This window comes from Kryptolebias marmoratus, linkage group LG17 (assembly GCF_001649575.2).
Source record: "Kryptolebias marmoratus isolate JLee-2015 linkage group LG17, ASM164957v2, whole genome shotgun sequence".
NCBI lineage: Eukaryota > Metazoa > Chordata > Actinopteri > Cyprinodontiformes > Rivulidae > Kryptolebias > Kryptolebias marmoratus.
In genome coordinates this window covers 22,549,548-22,568,177 of record NC_051446.1, presented here as the reverse complement: position 1 = coordinate 22,568,177, position 18,630 = coordinate 22,549,548, and the positions used below count along the sequence as shown (strand labels likewise).

Below are 18,630 nucleotides of genomic sequence, written 5' to 3'. Positions count from 1 at the left end.
AACAGTTATCAGGAGATTCAATTCAATCTGATATCCTCCTTGTTTACTTTTGAGCTGAATAAACAAGAAGGATGGATTACTGACGGGTAATCCTGGATGGGGAAACAAATCTGGAAAATTCAGGGAACAGCAGGAGACTTTTGTGTGCATGAATTTCAAAGTTTCGTGTTTCGGCGTGTCTTGGGCAGGTTTGTGATGAAACCACAAAAACTAACTCCTTCCTATTTCTATCCATCATCCTTTCCTCTGGATAAATATAAAACCTACAATGCCATATTGAAGCAGAATATAGCCTCCATAAATCCGAGCGGAAGACATTAATGTCAAACAGTGGCATACTGGAGTGGCCTGATATTAAAAAGATATAATCACTCCCCTGGGCATGCTAAGCTAATTTTTTCCCCAAGATTGCTCAAATGCGAGTATATTTAATCCTAATGAAATGCAGATTATATGTCTTGTGGTAAAATTACCACCTCAAAATTATTTGCATGACGAATCATTGAGGCTGTTTTTAGCTCCGTCATTACAGAACAGTTGCAGGCACATAGGCGTTTTCTTTACACACATACAATGGGAATAATTGTCATTCTGGGAACTAACTGCTGCGCTGAACCCTGCTCTCAATATAACAGCCTGTCATTTCACAGATTTCACAGATGTACAGGGTCTGAATGCAGGTCTGGTAATTGCCATTGGCATTGTGTTCCTGTTGCAAGAGTTTGCAAATATGAAATCATTAAAGACAGTAATTGTCCTTAATGCTCCCATGGGAGCTATTATTTCGTGGATGTGGGGCAGGTATGGAATTTGTTTTGGGAGGTTGTCTCAAATGAGGTGACTGGAATCACATTGTATTACTTTTTCGGCGCCAGACAGCATGAAGTTCATTCATAAAGTTCAGTAAATCAGCAGGAATGGATGGTTCAGGAATGGTGGCAAGATATTGATTCTGGAGGGAAAAATGAACAAAGATGAACAAACTTATAACTCTGGCTTGTGGAATTAATGGTGAGAATTTATGTTTGGAACATGACTGAGGACGGAGAAATGTGCATGGAGGACAAACACCACAGGTCATGTTTAAATCTAGGACTTGAACAACCCTCAATGTTTTCTTTTGCAATAAGATGTTTTTTTTTTTTCCCTCCAACAGCTTGTTTTTATAAGTGTCATATGAGGCCCATGTTCATTTTTTACAACAGGTCAACATCACTCTGAGCAAACTTCAGAAGTCTGTGAAAACAATCTCCAAATACTGAGAATATAACCCTGCTGAGAAAGGCTTCACTGAGAGAATCTATCTAACAAACTAGTGAGGAGAAATCTGAAATAAGCAAGTCAATGAAATGTACAGTGGAGTTACACCAACATTAAATGACTTCATGAAAAGCAAGGAAAGCATATTTTTTTGCGGGTGATTCTTAACAGTCATCGTAGAACTCAGACAGATGTGCGCGAATGTCTTTTTTTGTTTTTAGTAATCTCTCAAACAACTTTCTTAAATAAGATATTCCAGTGGGAGAAATCATTTACAGTTAAAACACATTTCAGCTCATTTGTAGAGAAGGCAAACTCATTCCCCTGCTGACTTAGAGGTCATTTAATAATCAACCTGATGCCACATGCTTTTACCTTTCCCTGATGATGGAATTGGACCATAGTATCAACATATTCAGAACACTGATTTAAAAAAAATCTATGCACACAAATCTAAGAGTAAAATATTATAGAGGTCCAGTTGCTTTGTTTAAAACCTTTTAGATTTATTGTCCTGGATGACTGAGACACTGGCCTCACATTCCCTGAGGGAATGCATATCACCCACCACATTTCATACAAGCATTTTAAACTGAGATGATCTTAAGGTGAGAAGCGACAGAGCTACAGCCTTTTTGGTCAAATCTTGTAAACTATGTGATTTCGCGAGATGTGTTAGTTCTTAAAGAATGTGTTGAGGATGACTCGCAGCTACTGCCACACCAAATTTCAACTCAATATCTCTAAAACTGATTGAGTTAAGAGTCGTTTTCTTGTTTGCAAATGACGATTAGCTGTGGTGGCCACCTTGAATTGGAGTGACTCGAATAGTTAATCAGTTGCAGCTAATTATTTTCTGAAAGTTTCATTGATTTCCAAGCAGTGCTTCATGAAATATTTTGCTAACAGACAAACACATTTGTGTAGGAGTGCACTGCCGGATTTTCGATAACCGACCTGGTGGGACCCCTGAGGAAATGGTGGAGGAGGAGAGCTGGCCCTGGCCCTTGGAGGTCATTCCTGCCACTTCGATGGTGTAGGTGGTGAGAGCGGTGAGCCCTGTGACCCGGTACTCCAGGGTGACGTTGGGCAGGTAGTGGGTGACTCGGGTGTTTGTTCGGTTGAACTCCTCCCAGGAAATGCGATAACCTGAGGAGCAGCGGGGGGGGGATCTGTTACCAGAACAGGCCGAGGATCCTCTCGGAGAAAATTCTACAGCAGTTTTACAACAATAGCGGCTCTCCGCTCAACGCTGTGGGGAAAGCTAACAGAAATATTAAATTAACTTCATCAAAAATTGAATATAGCAAATTTAATCAGCCAGTGATTACACTTCCCTGCACTCACACATCCTCTGCACTCTTCCACACACACACACACACACACACACCCACATGCTCACCCTCTCAAAGTTAATGTAATTTGCTCCTTGGCCAGCAGCTCTTTTCATGTGATTGCATAAAGCATTAAGCAGCATTTCTTGCCAAATCAGTAATCTCACATGGCATGTCAGTGTTTGTCTCCTGGGAGTATGAAGCACATTAAAATGTCCTGGAAAAACATTTAACGACATGCTGCTAAAACTCAAGGTTTGTAAATATTCTTCTTCTTCTTCTTTACTCTATTTGTCATTAATTAGAAATGTCATTAGTTATGACAGTTTAAGCAAGCAAAATAAAATCTCTATTTTTAACATTGACCTTCAAAACACAATGATTTACTCCTTATGCAAAAGGAATAATAGTGCATCAAAAAAACACATCGCATGGAAAGCTGCGGACTTTAAAGCCAAGAAAAGGAGCTACGAGCTTCTTAATAATTTGTTTGATGCTGATATAAAAAGAAAACCTCAAACTCAAAAAGGTGACCCAACGAATGACTCTGTGGGAGCTGCACAACCGGCTCAGATTGTTTTTATGGTTGCCAGGACATAAATGTGTGAGCAACATTTCTGTGTTTAAAGTGTTCGAAACATTAAAAAAGGGTGGTCTCTCTGACAAACACCTTCAGTCAGTCCTGAGAACTCAGAGCCTAATGCCAAGAAAACCATCCCCACAGAGAAGCACGGTGGTGGAAGTATTATGTTGTGGGAATGTTCGTCCTCAGCAGGAACCGGGAAACTGGTCAGAGTTGAAGGGAAGATGGATGGAGGAAAATACTGTGACAATCTCCACAGGTCTTTGGGACTGGGACAAAGGTTCACGTTCCAGCAGGACAATGTCCCTGAAGACACTGCTTTAACCCAGTCAAAGTGCAAACTTCAGTGCAAGAATCACTGCTAGGATTTAAAGACTGATGAGTTGCTTATTTAGCTTGGAGTAGCTGAAGCACTTTGGTCACGAAGAACGAACAAAAAAAAACAAAAACCCAGTGGCTCGATGTGTGGAGCTCATGCAGACGTAACTGGAAAGACCTGGTCCAGTACTTGCTGCAAAAGGTGGTTCTGCTAAGTACTTTCCAGACTTTCCAGGGATGCACACTCAGATTTAAAGGTCAACGATATGAGTTTTTTGTAGCTGATGTTGATGCTGATCTTAGGAAGTCAGGGCAGCCGATCGCTGATTTCTTACCCGGTAATCAAGTACAAGCATGACAGACGGTCAGTTTCTCTTAAAAGTGGCCAATATTGTTTGATTAAAGTCTATCTAAGGTTAGGTTTTTGGGGGTTTTGGTCCTTATTTCTTGTTTGCTTCACAATAAAAATATTTTCATGCCTTCAGTGTACTTTGTATGTTATTTAAATGGGCAGGTTCACCTCCCAGATGGGGCCTTTTTGTTTTCTCCTGATTTTCTTCTGGGTTTTCTCTGGCTACTTCAGTTTCCTCCCACACACCAAAAACATGCAAGTTGGGTTAACTGGTAACTCTAAATTGCCACAAGTTGTGAGAGACACAAATGAGACAAACAGCCGTTCACGCTCTCGCTGCAGTCCTGCGACGGACACGCAACCTGTGGACCCTGCCTCACGCGACAGAATCCTTCATTCATCAAAACCTACAGCTGAGCGCTAATAATAAGTTTGTCAGTGAGTAATATTAGTTGGATGATTTTATGTACTAAGGTCTGGGTAAATATTAATATGGTGCACGGCGTCCATTAATTCCTGATTACCTACAAGTTACAGTGAAAACCCTGTTTCAGTTCTCCGTTTCTGCAATGAAATGACAAACTCATTGGCACAAAGTGGCCAGAGGCACATTTCATATTAAAAATGAATGAAAAAAAAAAGGATTTCTCAATTACAGCTCTAATCAATATATTAGTCTATACCTCCAGGTGTTAATTATCAGGAACTTATTTTTAGTCTGACACGTCTTTCACATCCACATAAACACCTCATGAGGATTATCTCACGCATTGTTTTGACGCTTTATAGACTAAACTATCATATCACAGCGTGCACACGAAAATGGCCTTCATTTCTCCTCTTTATCTGCTGGAGTCGTGTGTAACACAGGCAGTCTTTTTGTGATGATTTACTGCGCAGACTGAGCTTGTGAGATGAGAAAATGTTCTGTTTTCCCGTGGAATACTTTTTGAAAGACATATTTTCTGACAAGCGTTGCCTTGCTGCAGCAAAGGCATATTTGGTCCCTCGCCTCGGCGGAAGGAAGTGCAGGACTCAAATAGAATAAACAACAAATATTACTGTAGCTCCCGTGTGCTGAGCGCGGTAAATGAGGTCAAGCAGCCTCGGTTCCGTCTTACAGCGGCGTCTCGTTCGATGATGCGATAACAAACAGCAACTTTTATTCTCCCCGCTTCGCTTCAAGTTAAATTTGCGAAAGTGCACCGAACGCACCTGTGAGGACGCCGTTCTTCTCGCCGGGCTCGCTCCAGCTGACTTTGAGCGAGGTGTCCAGGATCTCAGTGAAGCTCAGGTGACCCACAGCACCGGGGGCTGGATGAGAGAGATAAGACTAATGAGCACCACCGTCGGGCAAACGAGCCGCTCTGCATACACTGTGATCAACTGTTGTTTTTTTTTTAAAGATCTCAGAGTTTGAATTATATTTGCACGAGTTAAATCAAACTTAACAAAAACCAACAGGTAAAATAAGAGGTTTTACTGCTTAACAGTTCCTCAAACATGATGACTGTTCGCAGAACATACTGATTCATTAGCATCTCCACAGCTTTGTTCTACATGAATAATAGATCTTGCCAAAAGAACGTGTAACTGTGAGACACTTGTGTACCCGTGCCAGCTTGACAGAGACAGAAGAGGGGACGAAAAACGACTTACTGTCCTCATGAGTCCTCACTGCTTTGGGTGGGCTGCGAGGGCCGTCTCCAGGTGTGGTGAAGCACAACACCGAGGTGTAATACTCAGTGAACTTCTTCAGACCTGTCACGTATCCCACATGGACGCTGTCCAGGAAGTTCGGCCGTACTGTTACCATGGCAACTTCTTCATCTTTGCCACGTTCCCAGGCCAGCAGCTAAAAGAGACGAAGAGAAAGGAGAAACACAATCAAACAATGAAAAGAAAGGAAGCTCTTGTTTTACAAAAGTTAAGTCTCTTTGTGGTAGTTACAGCAGGAATCATGTGGTATCATAGTTTTCTTAAATATATTTAAAAAATGCCCTGATGAGGTTAAGCTCAGATTTAATGAAAACATATTGTGGGTTCATGACATCTTGTACAAAATACAAATGGAACTGAAACAAATGAGGTATTTAGGGTAGTATCCCACTGGAACGGGAGTGTTGGAGACTAGCTGGTGACTTAAAATTGAGAAAAAAGAAATGTTTCTGTTTCAGTTTCATGAAATCAGAGTGTTTGTTGCCAGTGAGCCGTGCAGCCCTGTTTTAAGCAGCCAGTTTTTGAAAACAACAACCTGTAAAAAATAAAAACAACAACTGATCAATTGTTTTTTAGAATGTCATGAGGATAAATGCTTATCCGACTGCCACACCATTTTCATTTGATTTTTTTCTTCTACACAAAAAAAAAATCCCTCTTTTTTTTATCTGTCCCTGAAGTTGTTATTTGACAGTTTCTTTCAAAATCCCCACTTTCTTTCTTGTTTTTTTCTCTCTTCTTAAGCCTTTCTCCCGGGAGATAAACCTGATGTTTAAAATTCAGATTTTCTTTTTTAAACATTGACCCAGCGGTGTAAGGTTTGCAGTGAATCATTGAAAAGCCAGACCAAAAAAAAAGGAGGTACAAACACCCCGTGACATAATTAAGTTTGAACGCAGTCAAATGAATGAGGATTTTTTTTTTTAATTCCCCAGTTGAAGGGGAACATGAATGGACAACATTCAAGAGCGAGTGGAAAAATAATGACATTCATCCGTAAATTCCATGAAGCTTCACAACAAAGCAGGAAAATAATCGTAAACGTGAAGAGTGTTATTTGATAAACGGTAAACAAAGCCCATCGCTCTCATTGGTTCGCCTGCTGGCTTTTCTCTCCTGCCTACAAGCGATGGAACAAGTTCTGCTCTGACAGCTCAGTCACGGCCTGTTGTGGTTACACCGAGGGGGGTTGCTGACCTTGTAGCCCTGGTTGATGCCGTTGATAAACTGCGGGTTCGGAGCGGTCCAGGTAAAACGGATAGCTGTCGAGTTGACCGCCTCGGCCTGCACGTTGCCCGGAGCGATGGTCGGAACTGGGATGGATGATGTGAGCAGGAAAAAGAAGAGGAGACACGGGTGAAGAAAGGAAAAAAAGGAGAATATAGAAAAAAGCAAAACAAAACAGGAGTGTGAGAGTGACTTCCAGCTGATAGTTAGAAGTCTGCCTGCATCTGTTTCGTTGCCGGTATTGATCGCTGCTGTACGGGTCAGGACAGATACAACCATCACTCTCCGTCTGACACTTACAACTAACACCGGAGCTCTTAGTGAGCTTGCTCCTGACTGTGGGAGCTACTTATGGATTTTCAGGTAATGTCACACACCTTTATGTGGTCCTCATAAATGAGAGTTTCTGATGGATGATTCTAGCCCAAAATACATAAAAAATAAAGACCAAGCATAACTTGGAGTGCATCCAGTGTTGCCTGCTGCCTTTCATGCCAGTTTTTAACTAAGATCATATTCTCATAAAAAAGGAGGTGAGTTATAGTTTTTTTTTGGCTCAGGGTATGTGTTGTGAATGTCTTATTATCACACCACATTTTAGCTCAATATCTATAAAACTGACTAAGTTTTAACCATTTTTGTGTTGAATCTTGAACGGAGCAGACTCAAAAAGTTAATCAGTTGTAGATGCACATCCAGGGATCACTTTCTGACAATTTCAATAAAACCCATCCTCATTTTGCTAAAGCTACAAACAAATGAACACACACACACACACACACAGACAAAAAACTGCCTTTGATGGCGGGTGACAACCAGATGCAACAAAGTCAAAATTATGAAATTTCTGCTGATCTTTAAAAACATTTCTGCACTTGTCCCATATAGTTTCCAAATCTTGTTCATCGTGTATTTTCATCATGCTTTAAAGAGAAGCTTTTTTTTAATAAAGAGTCAGTTAATGGAGCATATAATTCTTCAAGCGCTCACCTCCTTGGAGAGTCCACTCAGTGACTTTATGGCTGAAAGCACCCAGTCCTGCCCCGTTGTAGGCAGCCACCTCAATCTCATAGTTAGTCCAGATGATGAGGTCCTCCAACAGCAGGGTGGTCACATCTGGGCTGGAGATGTTCTTCATCTGGTAGTCCACAGGCAGCCCAGAGAGGCGATAACTGAAATACAGATTTATGCCATTTAGATGCTGCACAACATTAAACCCTATTCCAGGTTCATCATTTCCGTTATGTCTCTTTTTTTTTTTTTTTACCACCAACAAAGACATTACAGTTCTCTGCTGCAGTACACCAACATCCCTGCTAGGGGGAGACAAAGCACCAGCAAATAAATGGGCTCTTAAATACCACTAACAGCACTGACTTGTCTGGAAAACACCTGCGGTTTCATTTGGATGTAATGAATAAAAGGTCTGACAGGAAAACCAAGCTAATTATATGTTTAGAGGATTTACAGTCAGTTTGACTTCTTGCTGACTCTGCCTATTAGTTACCAAAGTTTGTTGAAGTCAACCCGAGAAGAAAATTCGTGGTTTTCTCTCAGACAAAACATCTCAAAACAGCCGTGTTAACTGACGATGTAGAGGCTTGAATGAAACATAATCTCACATTGTGTCACATTTGAAAACAAGTGAGCCTATATCGTAAGCAGGTGAGCACAAACACACTTAGTATCGTGTTTAAAAAGAGATTTACGTCTTTGTATCCGTCTGATCTGAGAAATTTCAGCAAAACTGATTCTCAACCGCACAATGTCCCAAATATAATCTAAAAATGGAAAGACAGACAGACAGGTGCACGAGGGAGGATTTTACCGGATGATGTAGCCCCTGAGGATGCCGTTCTGGTGGCTCTCCTGTGGCGGCTGCCACTGGATCATGATGGACTGGTTGGTCCTGCCGCTGGCAATGACATTCTGAGGGGGGGCACTGGGGGGCTCCTCCGGGAGAGACACACTGCAGAACACACACACACAGATGTAAAACCGTATCATGACAAACAAAGGTTTGGCCTAATTTAAGTTTCATTTTCCATTTCTTACTTGTCTTAAGCTTCTTTATTATTGCCCCCCCCCCCCACCAAAGGCCGAGCGGCCATTAGATTTTTGCCCGTGTCTCTGTGTGTGTCTGTTAGCAAAATATCTCATGAACCACTGACTGAATTTTCATTAACTTCCAGGGAATAATCATCAGATGTACTTCTACAGCTAAATAATGTTTCGGAGTCAATTTCATTCAAGATGGCTGCCACAGCCAACACTAATATGGTCATAATTCTGCTAATTTTACTAATATTGAGCTAAAATTAGATATAGTATTAGCTGAGAACATGCTCTGAGCACTAATTAATCACGTGAGATATGCTGTGAACTGTTGGAGTCAACCCTGTTTGTTTGTTTGCAAAATATCTCATGAACCACTTTGGATTTTATAAAAACTCTCATAAAAAATTTGTAGATAGTCATCTACTGATTACTTTATAAGTTTTGACTAAAACGATTACACCGCCTGCCCTTTTCAGCATCTTAGTTTCAAACTTTGGGATGAAAGGCTGCAGGTGATGTAATTAAAATCAGATTTTCTTTTTGCTCCCAATTATACCATTTCTACAAAAAAAGATGGGACACTTTGACTAATCAGCCACCTCAAAGACGGCCTATTTGTTCCCACAAAGAGCCCTGCGTACCTGAGGAAAAGACAGATCTAACCAAAAGGGGATGAGATAATTGGTGGTGACCAAATGGAGACATTGACACGTTCTGTGCCGGCCACACTGTAAAACCAGGCTGAGACCCCCAAGAGTCTCCTCCGCCGAGGGAGCTGGCAGCATGAAGTGGTGTGACAGACTGGTGAAGCAAGGCAGGGAGGGGGAAGGGAATGGATGGTAGGAAGCAGTGCTTGACGCTGTGGAAGGCCACAGACAGGCTGGAGCTGATCTCCCCTCAGACATAAATCCCTCCTGCAACTTTCTGAATGTTAAAGAGTGTCTCTGTGTGTATGAAGGTTGGGGTTTTTATGTTTTATGTCCATTTACAAATACAGTTTATCCCTTTTTACTGACTCTGGGCTGAAGAGATCAGCCTGTTCTCTAAAAACAAATTTAAAATGCACATTTTATTATTCAAACCCTATTTAAACAAAGAAAGAATCTTGTGATACTGCAGATAAGAACAGTCTGTTATTTTACATTTTCAAAAGCCACAGATATTTCTGATCTTAGTGTTTCTCAACAACGGTCATGAACGTGTGGCTTGATAATCAGCAATGGAGTTTAGTAAGAAAGCAGTGGAATGATGGAGACGTTTGTTAGAAAAAAAGACTGTTAACTGTTAAAATGATGCATGTCCATGGTTTCTGCAAAAATAAAATCCCAGTGTTTTACCACAGTGACTGGGCTGAACTATATAACAAGAACTAAAATGTTCTGCCATGATTCTTTGTTTCTTGCCTCTGGCAACAACCTAGGCTAGCGGCATTATATTTTTGGGTTGTCCAAATGTCAATTTATCTCAGACTCATGAAATTTCTATGTAATAGGTGGAGGAAACCTTCACTTGAACTCAAGAAAGATGGTAAAGTCCATATGAATCAAAGAACTACAATTTTATACACCATTTAGCTCGGAAATTTCCAAATATACCTGATAAAATGATGAAAGAACAATGAAGTGAGATGTTATATGTAAAATACAAACCGAAAGTTTCACCAAATATACATTTTGCATGTTCTTTATTATCAGGTCAAAATCGGAATCGGTTGAGAAAACTTGGCAATCAGCTCATCTCTGATTTTAAGCTTAATCTTTTCCTTTTAATTAAATCAAATAATGTTGGTTTAACATATTAACTTTACATTTACTTCAGACTGGATGAACATGAAGTAACATATCCTGCAGCGTGCAAATTCTATTCTGCATAAACATTAATAAAAGATGTATGATGTTGATGTGGTGTGACAGGAGCAAATGAAAGGTCTGTTCTTTTACTCACCGGTCTGTCTCCTTACTGAACTGCCCCTTCCCAACATCGTTAATGGCACAGAGGCGGAACTGATACGAACGAGCCGGGATCAAGCCGTTGACCGTCACTGCTGTGGACTCCGGTTCGATATTTGCCAGCAGGATGGCCCAGGGAGCATCTAGAACAAAGCAAAATCCAAAAGTTTACAGGCCGCATGAACACACACAAACATTGTTCATTGCCATGTCAACCATTCAGGAAAAGGTGCGACATTACAAGTCAACACAAACAGAATTAAAGGCCTAGAGTACCTTGAAGTATTGCATGTCCCCCGACTCTTTTCATGCCAGAGTTTTAAACTTAGATCATCATACGCTGAGAAAGGACAGATTTAAAGCTGTTGTGGTCAAAACTTGTAAATGACGTCATGGCTGATCTTATTCTATATTTGTACCTTTGAGGTATGTGGTGTGAATGAGCCTCAGCTACTTTCACACCATCTACAGCATCTGTAAAACTGACTGAGTCATCTGTTGTGTTTCCTGGTGGCCATCTTGGATCAGTTGTAGGTGAAATGATTATTTTCTGAGAGTTTCAGTAAAATTCATCTAGTGTAGTGGTGTCCAATCCTGGTCCTGGAGGGCCACTGTCCTGCAGGTTTTAGATGTTTCTCCACTGTGACACACCTGATCTGAATGACTGAGTGATTAACAGGCTGCTGCAGAGCTTGAAGACCTGCTGAAGGGCAAGGAAACAACTTAAACATGCAGGATTGTGGCCCTTCAGGACCAGGATTGAACACCACTGAATAGTGGTTCAAGAGATATTTTGCTAACAGACGAACAGTTGCCTCCAAAAGTTAATGTCTAAATTAAAAAAAAGATCCCACGTAATCAGTTATTGCTCAAAATGTGTGCTGGGAATGACTCTTAGCTGCTAACACACCAAGTTTAAGTTCAGTATCTATAAACCTGACTGAGGTAAAGACATTTTTGTTTAGCTGTGGCAGCCATCTTGCATGGGGCTGATTCCAAAAGTGAATCAGTTGATGATGCACATCCAGTAATTTCATTAAAATCCACCCACTTGTTAATGAAACATTTTGTTAAAGCTACAGACAAACGAACAATCAGATATGCAGTCGCATCTATGGGCAGAAACATCATCGCCTTCAGTGGTGGGCGACAAAAAGAAGCAACGGCGAAGATAAACGACACGCTTCAAATAAATAGTTAAACCTAGAGAAGCTTTAGTGTGTCCTAAAAACACATCTTAAGACTGAAAGCAGTGATGGACATTCTTAATTAGGCTCATTGATCATGTTTCTAAATTCTGTTTGATCCACTAATAAGTTCCCTGCATTTAAGCTATCTGGGAAAAACACTGGTTTCACAGGAGTCTCTCTGCATGGTGGGAGAAAAAAAAGGCCCTAAACAAGAAATACTTTACATCTTTTTAACTTGGCAGCGTCAATCCCTCGAGTTAGGTTCTCTTTTTGCCAAACACAAGTCATAATAAATAACTGATATTCCTTAAAGGGTTAGTCTAGTCATTTTTGAAACGATGTTCTATTTAAAAGTTAATAAGAGTTTGTACCTTATCAGCCGTGAAGACATATGGAGCAAGGAGAATGGAGAAAGATGCAAAAGTCTTTGCTCGGGCTGGTCTAAGGCGTATCCAAATGAGGGCCAGTTTTTTTGTTTTGTCTTGCTTTTGTTTTCAGGCTTTAAAAAGTTTAAGGATTTGCGGCGCTCTCTGTTCATTTCAGTGCAGAAAAAATGTAAATGTAGCTAAATATTTAAAAAATATCTAAAATTTAGAGAAAAAACAAACAAGTCATAAACTATAAAATACAACTATTATAAGAAAAACTGAGAAAACAATAATTAAAGTAGTTCAGGCTGACATAAAAGATGTCAGAGGGTTGTGTGGAGCGCAGCGGGTGACTGGAAGAGACTTACTGTTTTCAGAAACCTCCAGGATGTAGCGTATGAGAGGGCTGTTGCCATCAAAAGGCTTCGCCCAGACCAGGTCGATGGCTCTTTTCTCCGATTTGCTCAACACGGCCGTGGGGTTCTCCGGGGCGTGGGGGAGCTGCCTGCAGGGGTATCACAGGACAACTCGGATAAATAAAAAAAAGAAAAGCCTAGATCACAGCAAACAGGCTTTTGTGGGGTGGGGGGGTGGGTCAGAGTGGTTGGCTCTGCTCTGAACATCTCCCGTGAAAAAGCCCGAAGAGATTAAAAAAAAAAGCTGAACAGAGATGTCAGTTAGACAGGTGATGAAATGTGACTTGACAAGAGAGCAAAGATGGTTCCTTGTCAAGATGGACATGCGGGCAAACAAAACGAGATGGATATTACCACAGGGGGGAGAAAAAAATGGATTGAAAGGCATTAGGAGACAGATAGGAGGAAAATGCTCAGACAAAGACATGAATAAATGAGGCCAAAGCTGAGGATCATTAATACACGCAGCCATAAATTCAGATAAGCGCAGACAGATTGATATATAAACCTTAAAGCAATGAACGGATAGTAAGTCAGACAGAGAGGCAGCCAGCCAACAAGACGGCCGATAGCAGGACGAAGATAGAAGCGCAGTCAGTTTGACGAATAGCGTTAGATGTCACATTCATATTCAATTTAACCTTACCGACTCACCGGGGGCCAAAAAAAGCATGTAAAATGATAAGATTTTATGGCAAAAACAATATAAAAGTGTATGTGTTAGGAGGGGAATGTGTGTGTGTGTGAAGGAAGAGGGGATCACCAAGGGCTGGAAGAGTATCAGGTGAGAATGAGGACAAGGGAAGGTGAGGAAGAACTGGCGTCATTTAAGTGGAAATGAATCAGAGGTGTCGATAAGAACAGGCAGGATAGCAGGGAAAGGTTGATTGTGGTGAGGCGTGTGTGTGTGTGTGTGTGTGTCAAAAAAACAAACATGCTCCATCCTGTGCCTTTGCGTTAGATAATTCTGGGGACTGAAGAGGAAGAAATGAAGAAAAGAAAACAAAGTCGTGGAAGCAGAGCGGCAAAGAAGGAGGCTTACCTGACACGGAGGTGAGCGCTGCGAGAGTCGTTCCCTCCGACAGAGGTGACTCTGCACGTGTATGTGCCGATGTCGCCAGACCAGGTTTGGGAGATGTGCAGGGTACCGTTTTCGTCCAGCCGCATGCGGGGGATGGACTGCACGTGGATCACGGAACCGTCTTTTTCCCAGATGTGCCTGAAAAACAGAATCATCCTCGTTTACGTCAAAGAATATTCGCCTAAATTAAACTGTACAGTGATATTTATTAGCCTTTCTGTTATTCTTCAGTGGTTTTGTAAAGGTTAGTCACAGACTGTACTGAGCTTCAAACATTGGAAAAAAAAATCAGGCAGCAACAATCTATGAAAAGAGGGACACCCGTCCTCTGTTAGGATCTAAATGAAACAAGATCTGATACGTGGTTAAACGTAACCACAGATCATGTTCAGCAAATATTGTGGTTTCTGATATTTTACCTGAAATTCAAAAATATAATCCAAATGGTTAGAACGGTAATTAGTAAATGGCAGGATAAAACAGACTTTTATTCCTTAGAAGAATGTCAAAGTCTTTAAATTTAGAATCAGTGCTTTAAGTTCTGACATCAGAGCTGAGACACCTTGAGATTTCGATGGCAACAATTTAATATACTCGTCTGCTGTAGGTTTTGTTTGGGCATTTGTTATAAAAACACAACATAGCATGGCACAAATAAACTAGAGAAATGATATTACTGCAGTGACTAAAATAGACGCAGCGTCTGTTGTGGCTCGTTCCTCTTGCAGCAGAACTGCAGATGAAAACTTCTTTAGGAAAAGTTTGGTAATCTGTCTCTCCACTCGTGTTTAACCTCTAATTCACTGTTTTGATTAATCGGGAGTAAAAATTTCATGAAGGCTGTTCAGTTTGGCTTCACACCGGTTGATTTCTTACTGACTGGACTTAAGGATGAACTTCAGGTGGAAGTTTTCAAACAACAGCTGATGGTTAAACTGCGGTCAGTAGACAGAAACCTTTCATATTGCTTTAAAGAAGATAATTGAATTGTTTGACAAAATGATCTAATGAGAGGAAAACAGCTCGCTATGAGTCACATCTGAGCTGAACATGTCTGTGTTTTACTCTGTAAATTCTGTGTTAGAGCACCAAACAGACTTAATTTTATTGGATTTCAATAGATTTCAAAAATCCTACATGAATTGTTTTTGTTTTTTTGCCACGTCCAGAAAAGAAATGCACTAAATAAATAACTTTAACTTAAAAAAAAACTAATTCTGCAAAACCCATATGGCTTTCTTTAATTAAAAACCATTTATTGATGTTGTAAATTAAAATACCTGGACCTGGTTGACATTTTTTCAGGGTCATTTTTTTTCCTCTTGTAAGATTCCTTTTTATCTGGTTGACAAATTTAAACGACTTCTTTCTTTCAAATTGTCTTATTATTTTTTTTTTTTTTTCAAAAGAAAAAAATGTCATTTTATAAACAGCCTTCTTTGTGTGACTTGTTTCACACAGATATGATTAAACTTGAGAAAATATGAAACCAACAGACCCTGTCCACACAGGAGCTGTGTTTTGTAAAAACGTTAAGTTTAATTCATTGTTTTAGTTTTGTGTCCACATGGAAACGGTGTTTTGAGACACTATTTGCATACGTTTCTATCTTATTCTACATTTTGCCTTATTTCCAGTAATGTTTTACATATTTGCTATTTTATCCTGATTGTCTAAGGTAAACTGAATGCTGGAAGTGTTTGTTGTAGCTGTTGTTTGCATGGGAAACTGGCCCCCTATTACAAATATTAAATAACTTCTTTGAGGTAATTCCTTCACACATTAAGGGATTGTGGAAAAGTCTACAGTAGTGTATCATATTTTCAAGACAAGTGGGAATATTTTATTTTATTTTTTAAAACAGGTTCTTCTTCTTCATCTTTTAGCTGTTCCCTTTTCAGGGGTCTCCACAGCGAGTCCTCCTCCATCTAACTCTGTCTTCTGCGTCCTCTGTCCTCCAACTCCCTCCGTGTCCTCTCTAACTTTGTCTTTTTCCTGGCAGCTGCGTCTCTAACATCCTTCCACCAATATACCCCCTGTCCCTCCTCTGCACATGTACAAACCATCTCAGACCCACCTCTCTAACTTTATCTCCCAGCCAAAAAACAGGATAAAAATGATGTGATTGTGTGGAAAAATCATTAAATCTGTTTCTTTTTTGATTCAATAACTTTGTTTTAGGTGTTACAGATAAATACAACTGATAAGAAATCATGACCAAATAAACTTGTTAAATTTGTATCATCCAAACAAATTTTTATAAAAGTCAAATAGTGTTTTTTTATTTAGTGTATGGATGAGTTGTTGATTAGAAGTTAATTCTTTTTGACAGTAAAGCAATGAACACACTGAGGATTCTGCTGTTTTCAATTTAAACACAATAGAAGATGAACGTATTATTAGCAAGGCATTTCATCTTCTTCCCTTTGTCTCCTCATCAGAGCTGACCTGCCAGCGCGCCTAATGGCTGCGAATCAAACGGTGAACTCACATTCATCAGAACTACGCAGCTGAACAGCAGCTTCAGCATAAAGGGATAGACGAGACTATTGATGAGTGGGTACACGGATGCAGATGAGGAAATTTTCCATTGAAAGAGTTGCTCTGGCTTGACAACAGATGACATGTGAAGGTATTTAACAAACCCTTTCATGCGACATACATAAACATAAAACTGTCACAGTCACAAGTTTTAACATTTGAACAGTTTTTAGATGATATGAAAGAAGGCAAAAGTTCATTTACTGAGATGCCTTTCCTTTGTTTTAAATTAATTAATTTAACTTCATTTTTGTGCGGTTTTTTAAATTTTTATTTTAAATTAAAAACAAAAAATAGGGTTAGCTAACTGTTTCCTTATTAAATGGATCAGGCACAAATAGAAGCAATGCCTGCCTTAAAATAATCTAAATCTACAAAATGGGGTTCAGGTTGAAGCTTTATTAGAGTGGTTTTAAAATTCTGTGCACCCCTTTTATTTCTGTTAAGCTTTCAAGAAAAAATCCCTACAAATTGATGCTCTCATCAACATCAACAGTACAAATGTATAAATGAGGGGATATTATTACATTGTTAGAAATCATTTCAGAGTTTGATCTTTGCTTCAGAAGATTAATTCAGCTCCTCATAGTTTAAATCCTTGAAAGTCATCGAAATGTGGACTTGAAAATGGGATTCAGAAAATGTAACACTGACATCTGCCTAAACAACCCACAGCTGGTGTGCACGTGTTTGTTGGTCTTCCTGAACTTTCTGCGCAGTTTAAGTCACTGGAGCACAGCTATAAAAATTGAGCTGGGAGGAATAACAACATTAGTGTGACCAGATCAATCCAGCTAATGCATAACTACTTAACATATCTTCTAATACGATCCCATTTTTAGCTCCTGTGAGACTGCATGCAGCTGCAATCTGAATCAAATGACTTTAAAAGACCACTGGAACAGTCTAACCTGCTTGTTATAAATGCATAAATATCTGGGTGATTTGTCGTTGCACAAAGGTTCAGCGCATCCTTTTTGCACTCGAGACAGAGAGCTAAGAAAAGCTGCACTTTTCCGTCTCTGACGAGGAGTTTTCAGGAGATCAGCTGTTCCAAAACACTGAATGTTGTTTGTAACTTAACTTACCTGATATTTACACTGGGGTCGTGTGTGACTCCACAGGTCATGATGGCTTTAGTTCCTTTGATAACACTCTGGTCCTGTGGGGGGGTGGTAATCCGAGTGCGAGCTGCGGCGACAAATCAAAGACTTGAGAGAATAGATCAGCCAAAAAAAAAAAACCTCAAATGAACAAAGACAGAAAAAAATAGCAAATGGAATTCAGAAAACTCATTTTTCCTAAAATGACATACTGGGGATTGTGATTTCTTTCCTGATGGCTTGTCAAAGAAAACCCCTCAATTATTTCTTCAAGTGAAGGATCTGAGAGTGTCTTTCTTAAAACCTAACCAGTTTCTCCCTCCTCATTTTGTTGATTTTCTTTACATTCCAGCCCATTAGAACGTGACTTTTTAAACAAGATGCCAAAAAAAAAAAAAAAAAAAACGCCACACCTGTCTCACTCCTGCACACTTACCCCAGACGATGAGGTCAGCGGACGCCTCATCGATGCCCCGAGAGTTGCTCGCCATGCAAGTGTACGTCCCGGCATCAGAGATGTGTGAAGGCGAGATGAGCAAACTGCCAGATTCTAGCAGAGTGAACCTGGGCAGCTGCACCGAACCGCTGGCCAACACGCGCTCACCTGAAGCATGCAAACAGGCAGAACAAGAGAGAAACTACTTAAAGGCTGAGCATTTCTTTGAGGAAAATATGTCCTCCCATCAGGCCAGAGTTTTAGACTAAGATCATATTGTGTTGAGAAATGACAGAGTTGTAACCGTTTTGGCTAACCCTCGAAAGTAAGAGATCTAAGTGAGTATGTATGTGTTGTGAACGACTCAACTTCTACCACAACTATTAGCTCAAAATCTGTCAAGTTTTCTGAGTTATAACTATTTTTTGTTGGCTAAAGTCAATCAGCTGTGACAGCCATCTTAAATCGGATTGGCTCCAGTGGTTAAACAGTTATAGATTTACACTTACTGATTACTTTCTGAAAGTTTCATTAAAATTTGTCCAGTGCTTCATGAGATATTTTTGTAACAAACACACACAGACATGATCAGAAACATTTTTGTCCTCCCTTGCCTTTCGGCAGCAGGCAATAATATGTCAGGAGATACATGAACAGAAGAAAAACATCAGACAGAATGAAACAAACAAAAAAAG

The 18,630-nt window shown here is 40.1% G+C and overlaps 1 protein-coding gene across 6 annotated transcripts in view; it reads right to left on the bottom strand.

Annotated features, from left to right (window-relative positions):
• The window catches only part of sdk2b (sidekick cell adhesion molecule 2b), a 292,476-nt gene that overhangs the window by 36,263 nt on the left and 237,583 nt on the right, over positions 1 to 18,630 (bottom strand). For all 6 annotated transcript variants that reach the window (XM_037980904.1, XM_017438659.3, XM_017438689.3 and 3 more), the window contains 11 exons: positions 17,936 to 18,103; positions 17,485 to 17,587; positions 13,817 to 13,993; positions 12,727 to 12,863; positions 10,796 to 10,943; positions 8,622 to 8,762; positions 7,784 to 7,965; positions 6,764 to 6,879; positions 5,507 to 5,702; positions 5,063 to 5,161; positions 2,218 to 2,409 (listed from right to left, as the gene is read on the bottom strand). In XM_037980904.1, coding sequence (XP_037836832.1) covers positions 2,218 to 2,409; positions 5,063 to 5,161; positions 5,507 to 5,702; positions 6,764 to 6,879; positions 7,784 to 7,965; positions 8,622 to 8,762; positions 10,796 to 10,943; positions 12,727 to 12,863; positions 13,817 to 13,993; positions 17,485 to 17,587; positions 17,936 to 18,103 — 1,659 coding nt within the window. The remainder of the gene's footprint in view (positions 1 to 2,217; positions 2,410 to 5,062; positions 5,162 to 5,506; positions 5,703 to 6,763; positions 6,880 to 7,783; positions 7,966 to 8,621; positions 8,763 to 10,795; positions 10,944 to 12,726; positions 12,864 to 13,816; positions 13,994 to 17,484; positions 17,588 to 17,935; positions 18,104 to 18,630) is intronic.